Source organism: Salmo trutta, chromosome 23 (assembly GCF_901001165.1).
Source record: "Salmo trutta chromosome 23, fSalTru1.1, whole genome shotgun sequence".
In the NCBI taxonomy this organism is placed as follows: domain Eukaryota; kingdom Metazoa; phylum Chordata; class Actinopteri; order Salmoniformes; family Salmonidae; genus Salmo; species Salmo trutta.
In genome coordinates, this window is record NC_042979.1 from 4,347,402 (window position 1) to 4,360,636 (window position 13,235).

Sequence of the window (13,235 nt, forward strand, 5' to 3'; positions counted from 1 at the left end):
TCCGTTATGGGATCAGTTCATGTCCAGCTGTTGAGGTTGACATGACTTATAGATCAGATAGCCATAGATCTGTGCTTTGGTGCCTAGTTCAGGCAGGCTGGCTGACCTTCAAAGAAGCCTTGAGTCTTGGACTGGACATGCCTGGCAGCTTTAAAACACTAAAAAGGCACGCAGAGCAGACAGAAGGCAAGGGGGGCCTGGACCGGCCACTAAGTTAGGGTTATAGCAGCACCCACATTCCTGTCCTGTGTGGACCTTTCCTGGACATCCTGTCCATTCTCTACCGTTTCTCCCAGTTTATGTGCAGGCCACTGGAGAAAATAAGAAACTGGGAAGCTCATCAGGATACTTCCTGTAAAGACAGGGAAATAAATACCGGCCTAGATTTGCACTATATACAAATGATGTAATGCAGAACCATCTAATTCTATTTTACTGCTGATATATATGCAGCACTCTTGCTTCTACACTCTTGTGCAGCCTAGTCATGGAGGCAGAGCTAATTTCACACCTGGGCTGACATAACTGTATTTGCAGATGTTGACATTGACGGAATACTGTGAAGTGCAAGAAGATATATTGTGATGTACATGATTATTATATTTGAGCGTTACAAATCAAAACTATGCAGTTTTATCAGGTAGGCGGTATCAATGTTGAAAATGAAGTCTAAAATCATTAACCAAGCCTTACTTTCTCCATACTAAAATAATTGAATGTGAACGCGACTATAATATCGTAAATATGCACAGATATCGCAGAGTCTGGAATGATTTAGTCATTAACGACGTTAAACGATCATATCGGATATTGCGATATTTGTAGTAGCATGATGATATGAGAGAAATGGGAAGAAGAATGACGCACATGGAGGTATTCCAATTCACTGGAACTCTGTAATTGACACATTGTTATAGCTAAATGCATAACAATTATCTCCTTTCATTCGAGATAGTTGCATGGGGTACCCAGTGACGGTGAAGGAATTCGCACCAGAGCTATGGCAGGGTGTTAAGGGAGTAAACTAAACATCGCTTTTAATGCTGAATTGAGTACACCAAATTATAGCTCTGATTTGCAGCTCTTACAATAGCCGGCCTAGCTAAATACCTTGGACAGTAGCGATTTCATTAAATATCGTTCTTACATAATCCTCATTAAACTACATTAAATGTATTAAATATTAGTTGTGATTTGCCATGTACTTAACTATCTAGCTAGCTACTGCAACGTTAGTTTGGTACATACTTTATTATAATACTGGACTGAATACATGAGTTGTGCAACGTTAGCTTAGCTAGCTAGTACTTTTGTCAAACAGCTGATGCTTGTTGCGCCAGCTACTAGCATTCTTCCAAGTCCCTGTATGCAATGCTAGCCATGACAGTTAGCTAGCTAAATATACCATGCCATGATAAAGTCGGTGACGAGGCAACCAGTGTGCACAGACAAAACTTAGCTTGCTCGCTTCTAGCTAACTGGCTAACAACTGCTAGGTAGCGGTTATCCAGCTCGTCGGCGATTAAGTCGTTGCTTACCCGACTAAACCAGATGCTTAGTTGAGTCTCTGACAACACAGCGAAGTAAAACCTCTGTGAGTTGGGCTGAATATGAAACGGTTCCTCTTCACTTTTCAGTGGACAAAGTAGCCTCCGGGGCCAGCCAGTTAAAAAATACATGACGGTCAGGCACTCCGACTCGACACTCTCCGTGTCACCGGGCCAGTGGAATGGCTATATTCCCAACGTAAAATAAACGATGTTGTCCAATCGGTTCATGAACAATTTGTAGCAAATTCAATCCCGCGTAAAGTCGATTTTCAGTCAAACGACATTCGTCCTGATCCTAGAAATCCATAAGCGATTGAGATCCAATCAGGCTAGCTAGCCAACACTGCTAACTTGAAATAGAACTGTGGAGCTCCTCTGAAAACAAATCGCTTGCGCACACGGGACTAAACAAAATGCAACAGTATGAGCGAATTTATTTTTGTAATAAAGGTATCCTTTCTGCACCTATCTGAAAAAACATGTCTTATTTTTATTAGCGATAATAATTTTATCTTCGGCGTCTCTCGCTGTCGCCATCTTTATCGATTCAGCTAGCTATCCTCGATCCGATTCGCTATCCCATGTATCTCTGCCCACCTACGTGAAGCTAGCCACAATACGGATTAGCCACAATATTGGAATTTACGGCTTGCCTTCTAAATAAAAGTCCCTCACTGAAATTAATGCAAATGGTTAAAAATAGCGGAATCATATCATATTTGGACTGAATCATGTTAAACAACGTTGGAGATTTGATATATAAATTCAAAAGACAATGAGTTAAATTGATGGAAAATAATATTTTAAAAATCTGTTGAAATTGCACCATGGATGTATTACACTTCAGAATTGCGTTGGGGGAATATTTATTTCATTGTACAGCCTTACCTATGGATTACTGAAATGGGGTATCAGTCTACTCAGTGACACCCACAGAACACAACTGTGAAGTGTTTACACATATATACTGAACAAAAATAAATGCAACAATTTCAATGATTTTACTGAGTTACAGATCCTTTAAAGGAAATCTGTCAATTGAAATAAATGAATTAGGATTATGGATTTCAAATGACTGGGCAGGGACACAGCCATGGGTGGGCTTAGGCCCACCCACTTGGGAGCCAGGCTCACCCACTTGGGAGCCAGGCCCAGCCAATCAGAATGAGTTTTTCCACACAAAAGGGCTTTAATACAGACAGAAATACTCCTCAGTTTCATCAGCTGTCCGGGTGGCTGGTCTCAGGTGAAGAAGCCAGATGTGGAGGTCCTGGGCTGGTGTGGTTACACGTGGTCTGCGGTTGTGAGGCCGGTTGGATGTACTGCCAAATTCTATAAAACGATGCTTACCATAAGAAATTAACATGAAATTCTCTGGCAACAGGGACATTCCTGCAGTCAGCAAACCAATTGCATGCTCTCTCACTACTGGAGACATCTTAGAGTGGCCTTTTATTGTCCACAGCACAAGATGCACCTGTGTAATGATCATGCTGTTTAATCAACTTCTTGATATGCCACACCTGTCAGGTGGATGGATTATCTTGGCAAAGGAGGAATGCTCACTAACAGGGATGTAAACAAATTTGTGCACAAAATTTGAGAGCAAGAAGCTTTTTGTGCATATGGAACATTTCTGGGATCTTTTATTTCAGCTCATGAAACCAACACTTTACACGTTGCGTTTATATTTTTGTTTAGTATATTAGTGTCATAGCTCTTATTGTGGAACTTTGGCTGTAGGAAATAACCTCCCCAGTTAGCCTATTGCACTGTACAGCCTTACCTATGGATTGTGGATGACGCAAATGGGGTATCAGTCTACTCAGTGACACACAGAACACAACTGTCAAGAGTTTAAACAAATATTAGTGTTGTAGCTCTTATCGCGGGACTCTGAAACCACTGTACAGCCTTATGACACTAATATTTGTTTAAACTCTTCACGCTTGTTCTGTGGGTGTCACAGTAGACTGATACCCAATTTGATTGATCCACAATCCATAGGTTAGGCTGTACAGTGCAATATGCATGCCCAATACACATAGTAGGTTGACTGGGAAGCTTAATGTGGCTCACTACAAAAAAAAACTATTAGCTACCAGGGACGCATCCTTGATGGAAGCTTCCTCGTTTGGGGGCTTATCTAAGCTTCTGAAGGGGAAGCTCCAGATAGCCCAGAATAAGCTGATCAGGGTAGTATTGAAGGTAAGTCTACGTACTCACATAGACAGGGGCTGCTTTCAGGAACTCAACTGGCTGCCTGTTGAGGCTAGGGTGTTTCAGATTAGATTGGTTTACAGGAGTATTTATGGTTCTGCGCCCAGATATCTAACTGATTCATTTCCCCATATTAGGGATGCACACAATCACAGCTCCCAGATCAGGTGTTGCTAATGTGCGCTTATACAGGTTCAGGAGTAATGTTGGGAATGGTACTTTCTTGTATACTGGAGCATCAGAGTGGAATGAAATAAAAACGACGTCCGCGCTGGGCAGCTTTAAAAAAAAAAAAAAATTGTTAAAAAAAAAATGTTGGATGTCTGCTGTGCCCATATGCATGTACCCTATGATGTAACTGCAATGATGAAATAGATTTCTCTCTTTGTTTTTATGTTTTATTATCATCATCTCGCTGTCAAACTGTGTTCAACCGTGCTTGATCTTGCCTAGACATCTTGTCTCAAGAGGACCACAATGGAAATAAATCCCAGACTTTGTGTGAAATCCTCGATGAATTTACTCATGTGCATGTATGACTTTTTCAAGTTGTGTGCTTGTTTTTTTTAAATGGTCAAATTAATAAGCTAAAACTGAACTTCAGTGCTTTCAGAGTCCCGCACTTTGAGCTACAATGCAAATATTGGTGTAAATTCTTCACAGTTGTGTTCTGTGGGTGTCACCGAGTTCACTGATACCCCATTTCATTGATCAACAATCCATAGGTAAGGCTGTATAGTGGAATAAGTTTGCCCCCAATGCAATTCTGCAGTCTGATACACCCAGTGCGATTTTAAATATTTTGTCAAATAACATTTTCAAATTATCTATTGTCTTTTGTTGAATATATATATTTGGAACAACGTTCTAAACTTGTTTAGGATTATCTAGTCCAAATGACACGATTGCACCATTTGTAGCCATTTGCATCACTTTTATTTTGAAGTCAACCGTAAATTCCACTATTGTGGCTAATCCTTATTGTGGCTACTTCACATAGGTTCCCCCGCCCGGTGTGAAGTTTGCGTGGAACGAGATGTTGACATCTGACTTCATTTTCTCGTGAACTTCAAATTTGAATGGCTCATTGCTGCTCTCTGATGGTAATATGTGGAGATTGCAAACACGGATGCCAAACCGGCTGCGCGCATGCGCCATCGTGCATACTTTATTTTGTCCCCCCATGACACGCAGGTTAAAATATCAAAACAAACTCTGAACCAATTACATTAATTTGGGGACAGGTCGAAAAGCATGAAACATTTATGGCAATTTAGCTAGCTAGCTTGCACTTGCTAGCTAATTTGTCGTGGGATATAAACATTGAGTTATTTTACCTGAAATGCACAAGGTCCTCTACTCTGACAATGAATCCACACATAAAACGGTCAACCAAATCGTTTCTAGGTCATCTCTCCTCCTTCCAGGCTTTTTCTTCTCTGGACTTTATATTGCGATTGGCAACTTTCATAAATTAGATGCATTATGCCACCGACCTCGTTCGTCTTCAGTCACCCACGTGGGTATAACCATTGAGAAGATGGCACGTGCATACCTGCTTCTATAAACCAATGAGAAGATGGGAGAGGCAGGACTTGCACCGCAAATTTTCTGAAAGATGCCGGGATGTCACGTGTCCTACTTACTGTATATCAGTACACTGAAAAAAGTTAAGCACCACAAAACGTCTATTTGATCAAGTAAGTAGAAAATAAGCCATACATTTTTGTTGTTGACCAAAATCGACACTCTCATTGACCTCCATGCAAAAACTCCTTGCTTGGACGGCGAAACAAAAAAAAACACCCTGCTTTTGTTTTTAGTCACCATCTGTCATATGTAACCACACCAAACATAATATATCACATTAAATGGAGTGCCTCGATTTATGTACAGAATAATACGAAATGCTCTGAGACCAGGGGCCTGTTGCACAAAAGTAGAATTAAGACATCCGGGATAAATGACTCAGCTGAGCTCAATGAAGCCAAAACATGTGCGTCCAGGCTTAATTGGTTGCACAAATGGCAACTAGAGCCGCGTACTTTTCCCCGTCGGAAGCACAAATCCTCATGGAGGCATACGAGGAGGTAAAAGATATAATTAAGAAGAAAGGCAACACCGCCACAGTGATAAAGCAAAGAGAAAAAGCGTGGCAAAGTATTGCAGACCGCCTGAATGCGTAAGTAGTGCACAATTACACAGTCACCGCTCCGCTGAAACATCACAATTACAATTCAAATATTTAATTCACATCTCCAAAAATGCAGTTGTACTGTAATTATGAAACGGTTAAATTTTTAATTGAAATGCACTGCAGATATGAGTGAAATTGTGTAAAGTAACTCCATCACACTGTATAAAGCTATGATAGATTTTTTGATATTTTTACTGAAAACAAGACAAAAATACCAAGTAATTTTTTGCAGTGTGACTCCATTAAATGTATGTGTGTGTGTGTGTGTGTGTGTGTGTGTGTGTGTGTGTGTGTGTGTGTGTGTGTAGATTAAACATGAACGGGCCAAAACGGACATGGCAGCAGGTCAAAATCAAATACAAGAACATTCTGCAGAATGGTATGGTCCCTGACTAATATTTAACAAAGCACAAGCATATATTGTACCCAGAAGGTGCCTGCTCACACATTGTCTGTACTGTTTTAGCAGTGAAAAAGAATACCCACAGACAAGGCACGGGTGGTGGGTCACCAAAGGCTGACCTTACCCCAGCAGAGGACATGGCCTTGGAGCTAAATAAAGGCAGGCCCGTCTTAGAGGGGATCCCTGGGGGGAAAGAGACGAGCATAGGTTCCTCCCAAGATGCCACCCGCTTCATTCAAGGTATGTCCTTCCATCTCTACATGGGATACAACCACATTCATATTGAATCAATTTGGACTGTCTGACTTTGGTTTACCTATTGCCTTGCAGTGTCTGGCAGCACTGTGTTCCTGTTAGAGCCACCAGCACAAGCACCAGACGATGCTGATCCAGTGAGTACTCCATCAAAGGCATACTGTAGGCCTGGCATGTCTTGTCTACTAGCTTCAATATGAATCCGATTAAATGTGATAGGGTGAAGGCCCCAGTGCAGCAGCAACAGCACATGATGGAGACGATGATGAGGAGGAGACCATCTCTCTGGATTCCAGAAGGCATGAGGTATCATGTTAAGACTGTGAAAGTACTATTTACTCTACAATGGTGAGGAGTCCTCATCAAAATCAAAAAATCTAATTTCTTTTACAGGACCCAGATGCTATACAGTGGGAAAACCAGCCTGGCAACATAGTGCGTATTAATAAAAGGACACCACATCCTGCCAAATTCCAGCTGCGCTAATTGTATTGTGTTCACAGAGCTCACAAGCTATCAGAAAGTTGTATGGCAACCACCTCCGGCGCCAAATAGAACTGGCAGACATAGACATTCAGTACAAGAAGAAAAAGATGGAAAATCTTGCACTGGAGTCCGAAATAAAAAAGAGGACAATTAGGAAACTGGACCTTGAAATAAAAAAACTTGAGAGGGAGGTGAGATATGCCTTCAATGTACACTGTATGCTAACTGTAACACAAATGTATTAATCATTATTTTTCTTTCCTCCCCCAGCTCCAAGAAGATGACACAGCTCAAAATAAAAATTAGGTATATTCTCGTAAAGTCAAGTGAGCCATGACATATGAGCTCTTATTGTGAGCACACAGGACGGTGGCATCTTTCTAAGGTTTTTTTAATTTTCCCAGCAATCAGTACAACCAAGTCATCGTTATAAGGCATCGCCCTCTTTTGCCCACCCCCCCAGCACCAGGTGTGGCCACTAGCCTATATGAAGGCCCAAAATTGTGTGTTCCTTTCTGCTCTGACAATGGCATGCCCATTCGTGCGAGATGTGGTGGATGAAGAAGCACTTGTGCTGAGGAGAGCCTTCAGGCGAGAAAGGGTCTTCAGGGACCGGTTGGACCCACTGGCCTTCCCTGATGACCATCTATATGAAAGATACAGGTTTTCTGCAGATGGCATCAGGTATCTATGCAGACTACTGGGTCCCAGGATTAAGCACCGCACTGCACGGAGCCATGCACTGAGTGTGGAGCAAATGGTTTGTGTGGCCTTGCGCTTTTTTGCTAGTGGAGCCTTCCTGTACTCAGTGGGGGATGCAGAACAGCTGAACAAGGCCACAATTTGCCGCACAATAAGGAGTGTGTGTCTGGCTATCAAAGCATTAGCAGATGTCTTCATCTCCTTCCCTGGCCACAGAAGACTCTGTGACATCAAAGAGGAGTTCTATAGGATTGCAGGTAAGAGGATCTACAAATTACAGGACAACTGTTAACACATAGTAGGATACTCATTACTTTGTGTGACAGGTTTCCCCAATGTCATTGGTGCAGTGGACTGCACACACATAAGGATAAAAGCCCCCTCAGGTGCCCATGAGGCCGATTTTGTGAATAGGAAATCCTTTCACAGCATTAATGTTCAGGTGAACATAACTTTTTGATATTGTCCATTGACGAACACTCTGCATTGCCAGTGATGTGCATTGATTGGTGTAATATTCCTCATCTTATGATTTCAGATGGTCTGCAATGCTGACTGTGTGATCAGCAATGTTGTGGCAAAATGGCCTGGCTCAGTCCATGACTCCAGAATCTTTCGGGCCTCTGAAATCTATCAGTGCCTATCACAAGGTAAGCCACACAACCCCTATTTATAACCATCATGGCTGTGTCAAGAATATCACTGTGTTTATGAGGTAGTAATGATGAGATTTTGTGTTGACAGGTGAATTCTCTGGTGTGTTGCTGGGAGACAGGGGGTATGGCTGCCAGCCTTTTCTCCTGACACCTTTCACAGACCCCCAGGAAGCACAGCAGGCCTACAACCATGCCCATGCCAGGGCCAGAGTTGAAATGACCTTTGGCCTCCTGAAGGCACGCTTTCACTGCCTTCACAAATTGTCAGCCCTGTTAGGGCATGTGATATTACTGTGGCTTGTGCTGTCCTCCACAATGTGGCCTGCCTGAGGAAGGAGAGGGCCCCCAGAGTGCCACCAGCCATGGACTGGGACAATCCGGCAATCTTCCCTGATGACGACAGTGGTCGGCTGCTGAGGGACCAATATGTGTTGAATTATTTTTGTTAGTATGTGTGCTTTCAATTTTGGTTAAATATGTCCTGCGGTGGCAGAGGAATTTGGTTTTTTTTGGGTTCGTTTTTTTACGAATTTGGCCTCTTATGATGTTTGTGCGGTATACTGTGTGTAATACAAGGCTGCAGGGAGGCTACTGCATCCATTCATTTGTCTGTTCAGTTGATGTGTATGGATTTGTCCTGCATTTATTTTAGTGTGCAGACATGCAGGGTGTGTTATATACAGACCTTTGAATGTGTATGTATCATTTTGTATAATATGCTTGGATTCTGTGCTTTCCATCTTGTAGTCACTGTGACTTCAGTTTCGAAAGGAGCTGATGGTTTACCTGCTTTGTTTTGTCCTTATTCAATAAAGGAACATAATGTTACACATTGTGTTTTTATATTCATATGGAATGTGTATTTGTTTATATGACAGAGTACTAGGGCCACACTGAAGAAAAAGGATAAAGTCATAAATTTATGAGGCTGGTTCTTTCTGCAGAAAAGCTACATATTGTTTTTACAGTTTTGATACTTATGACAATGTGATACTTAATATTCTGGCACATCAGCATGTCTTTGTTTATGAAACCATACTGAAGTACAATTTCACGAAATGCCCCACATCTGTCATTTTAACAACTGTCCTCCTTTAAAACAACCGGTTACAATATTATTACTTGTGTTTTTTTCCCCCTCTGTGGCCCTAATATTCTATCATTTTATATATAGCCTTATAGTCTATGGGAAACTGTAAATTATCTAATGATAGCAACATAATCTAAAAATTATTTTTTATCCAAAATCATTGAAATTAATGATCACAAACGTTTAAATAATGACAGTGGGTCTAGTTATATGTGATAACAATGTATAGTGAGCAGTGAAATAACTATTGGTTTCCATTTGTGGTGACTGCTGACTGACAATAGGGATGAGATTAAATAGATCCTGGAATTTAGCCTGGTCTGGAGCAGGCTAGCTCCACAGAATAAATCTCCATGGTAATTTATACCATAACATATCCTCCTGCCCCCTATCCATCTTTAGTGCAACCGGATTATGGATCAATTGAGCCAGGATCACCAACATATCCTGGCTTAATCCCTTATCCTAGTTTTGTGCAACAGGCCCCAGGTTGATAAAGTACCAAAACACCATGATATAGGGGAGGCGTATGCAAGCAGATGAGGGAATTTGGCTAGGATCGAAGAATTTATGTAGTAAGAGCTGCAAAAGACCTGCACAAAAAACGTAGCTCAGTTTCTGATATTTGACTGCACACGGTGTACAGTAAATATAAAGAGGATGGGCTGACGTGGTTTTGTGTTGATGAAGGGCAAATAGTGGGTATTCTGCCAGTCATGGTAAATATTTACTAGGGATGTAGTCTTGCCGTAGGGCGGAGGAGCGGCGCTCCCCAAAAAAATGGCTAATTGAGAACATATGGAGCTGGTAAAAATATTTCTGGAAAATTACCCAACTAGGCAGGATATAGGCCTATGTTTTGATTGAAACAAAAACTGTCCTAAAAGAAAGGCTAATAGTTTAACACCATAAGCTGTAGCACTTTCCTGAAGTCATGTGACCAAATCGCCCTCTAGTGGCCTCATGGGTGGAATGTTATAATTTGTTTTCTTCAGAATTTCATAATTACAAAAAAATTCAATCATTAAATGCCGGACGCCCAGTGTTTCTATATCAAACGGTTTTGTTATATTTCAGTCTTCTGTGATGTAGAGTGCATTCGGAAAGTATTCAGACTCCTTGACTTTTTCCATATTTTGTTACGTTACAGCCTTATTCTAAAATTTATTAAATCGTTTTTTCTCTCTCAATCTACACACAATACCCAATAATGACAAAGCAAAAAACGTTTTTTGAAATTTTGCAAATGTATCAACAAAAAAACGTGCAAAATGACATTTACATAAGTAGTCAGACCCTTTACTCACTACTTTGTTGAAGCACCTTTGGCAGCGATTACAGCCTTGAGTCTTCTTGGGTATGACGCTACAAGCTTGGTGCACCTGTATTTGGGGAGTTTCTCTCATTCTTCTCTGCAGATCCTCTCAAGCTCTGCCAGGTTGGATGGGGAGCGTCGCTGCACAGCTATTTTCAGGTCTCTCCAGAGATGTTCAATCAGGTTCAATTCCAGGCTCTGGTTTGGCCACTCAAGGACATTCAGAAACTTGTCCCGAAGCCACTCCTGTGTTGTCTTGGCTGTGTGCTTAGAGTCGTTGTCTTGTTGGAAGATGAACCTTGGTTGTTCTTCTGGAAGGTTCTCCCATCTCCACGGAGGAACTCTGGAGCTCTGTCGGAGTGAGCACCATATTGGTGGTTCCAAACTTCTTCCATTTAAGAATGATGGAGGACACTTTGTTCTTGGGGACCTTCAATGCTGCAGAAATGTTTGGTACCCTTCGCCAGGTTTGTGACTCGACACAATCCTGTTTCGGCGCTCTACAGACAATTCATTTGACCTCATGGCTTGGTTTTTGCTCTGACATGCACTGTCAGCTGTGGGACTTTATATAGACAGGTGTGTGCCTTTCCAAATTATGTCCAATCAATTGAATTTACCACAGCTGGACTCCAATCAAGTTGTAGAAACATCTCAAGGATGATCAATGGAAACAGGATGCACCTGAGCTCAATTTCGAGTCTCATTGTAAAGGGTCTGAGAATACTTATGTAAATAAGGTATGTGTTTATGTTTTCATACATTTTCCCAAAATTCTAAAACCTGTTTTCCCCTTTGTCATTATTGGGTATTGTATGTAAATTGATGAGGAATTTGTTTTATTTCATCCATTTTAGAATAAGACTATAACATAACAAAATGTGGAAAAAGGGAAGGGGTCTGAATACTTTCAGAATACACAGTATATAAAGTGTAATGTTGGGATGCAAACTCTAAATTGAATACGTTTTAACTCTATATCTGACATGGTAAATGTGTCTACTTTTTTAAAGCTCATAACCGTGTGTGAGGTGTATACTTTTGTTTCAAAGTACATATGTTTAAGATTACCCATAAACACTCTGTGTGACCCTGATTTAGCCAACTGAAGTAAAATATCTAAATGCTTATTCCCATGAAACTGACTGAGATCAAATGATTAGCATGCAGTTTGGACATTTCACCGGAAAAAATGTAAAGAAATATAATTCACGATTGACCGTGAGCTCCGGATTAAAAATATACATTTTTCTTCTGACAATACAGTTGAAGTCGGAAGTTTACATACACCTTGGCCAATTACATTTAAACAGTTCCTGACATTTAATCCAAGTAAAAATTCCCTGTCTTAGGTCAGTTAGGATCACCACTTTATTTTAAGAATGTGAAATGTCAGAATAATAGTTGAGAGAAAGATTTATTTCAGCTTTTATTTCTTTCATCTCATTCCCAGTAGGTCAGAAGTTTACATACACTCAATTAGTATTTGGTAGCATTGCCTTTAAATTGTTTAACTTGGGTCAAACATTTCGGGTAGCCTTCCACAAGCTTACCACAATAAGTGTGTAACTGAGTCAGGTTTGTAGGCCTCTTTGCTCGCACACGCTTGTTCAGTTCTGCCCACAAATGTTCTATAGGATTGAGGTCAGGGCTTTGTGTTGGCCACTCCAATACCTTGACTTTGTTGTCCTTAAGCCATTTTGCCACAACTTTGGAAGTATGCTTGGGGTAATTGTCCATTTGGAAGACCAATTTGCGACCAAGCTTTGACTTCCTGACTGATGTCTTGAGATGTTGCTCCAATATATCCAAATAATTTTCTTCCTCATGATGCCATCTATTTTGTGAAGTGCACCAGTACCTCCTGCAGCAAAGCACCCCCACAACATGATGCTGTCACCCCCATGCTTCACAGTTGGGATGGTGTTCTTCGGCTTGCAAGCCTCCCCCTTTTTCCTCCAAACATAACGATGGTCATTATGGCCAAACTGTTCCATTTTTGTTTCACCAGACCAGAGGACATTTCTCCAAAAAGTCTTTGACCCCATGTGCAGTTGCAAACCATAGTCTGGCTTTTTTTGTGGCGGTTTTGGAGCAGTGGCTTCTTCCTTGCTGAGTGGCCTTTCAGGTTATGTCGATATAGGACTCGTTTTACTGTGGATATAGACACTGTTGTACCCGTTTCCTCCAGCATCTTCACAAGGTCCTTTGCTGTTGTTCTGGGATTGATTTGCACTTTTCGCACCAAAGTACGTTCATCTCTAGGAAACAGAACGTGTCTCCTTCCTGAGCGGTATGACAGTTGCATGGTCCCATGGTGTTTACATTTGTTTGTACAGATGAACGTGGTACCTTCAGGCG

The 13,235-nt window shown here is 41.3% G+C and overlaps 1 protein-coding gene across 1 annotated transcript in view; it reads right to left on the reverse strand.

Annotated features, from left to right (window-relative positions):
• Positions 1-2,167, reverse strand: part of LOC115159117 (RAB6A-GEF complex partner protein 1) — a 68,244-nt gene extending 66,077 nt beyond the window's left edge. Inside the window, exon 1 of the mRNA XM_029708546.1 lies at positions 1,539-2,167. Within this exon, the coding sequence (XP_029564406.1) occupies positions 1,539-1,679 (141 nt within the window). The 5' untranslated portion in view covers positions 1,680-2,167. The remainder of the gene's footprint in view (positions 1-1,538) is intronic.
• Positions 2,168-13,235: the final 11,068 nt, after the last annotated feature.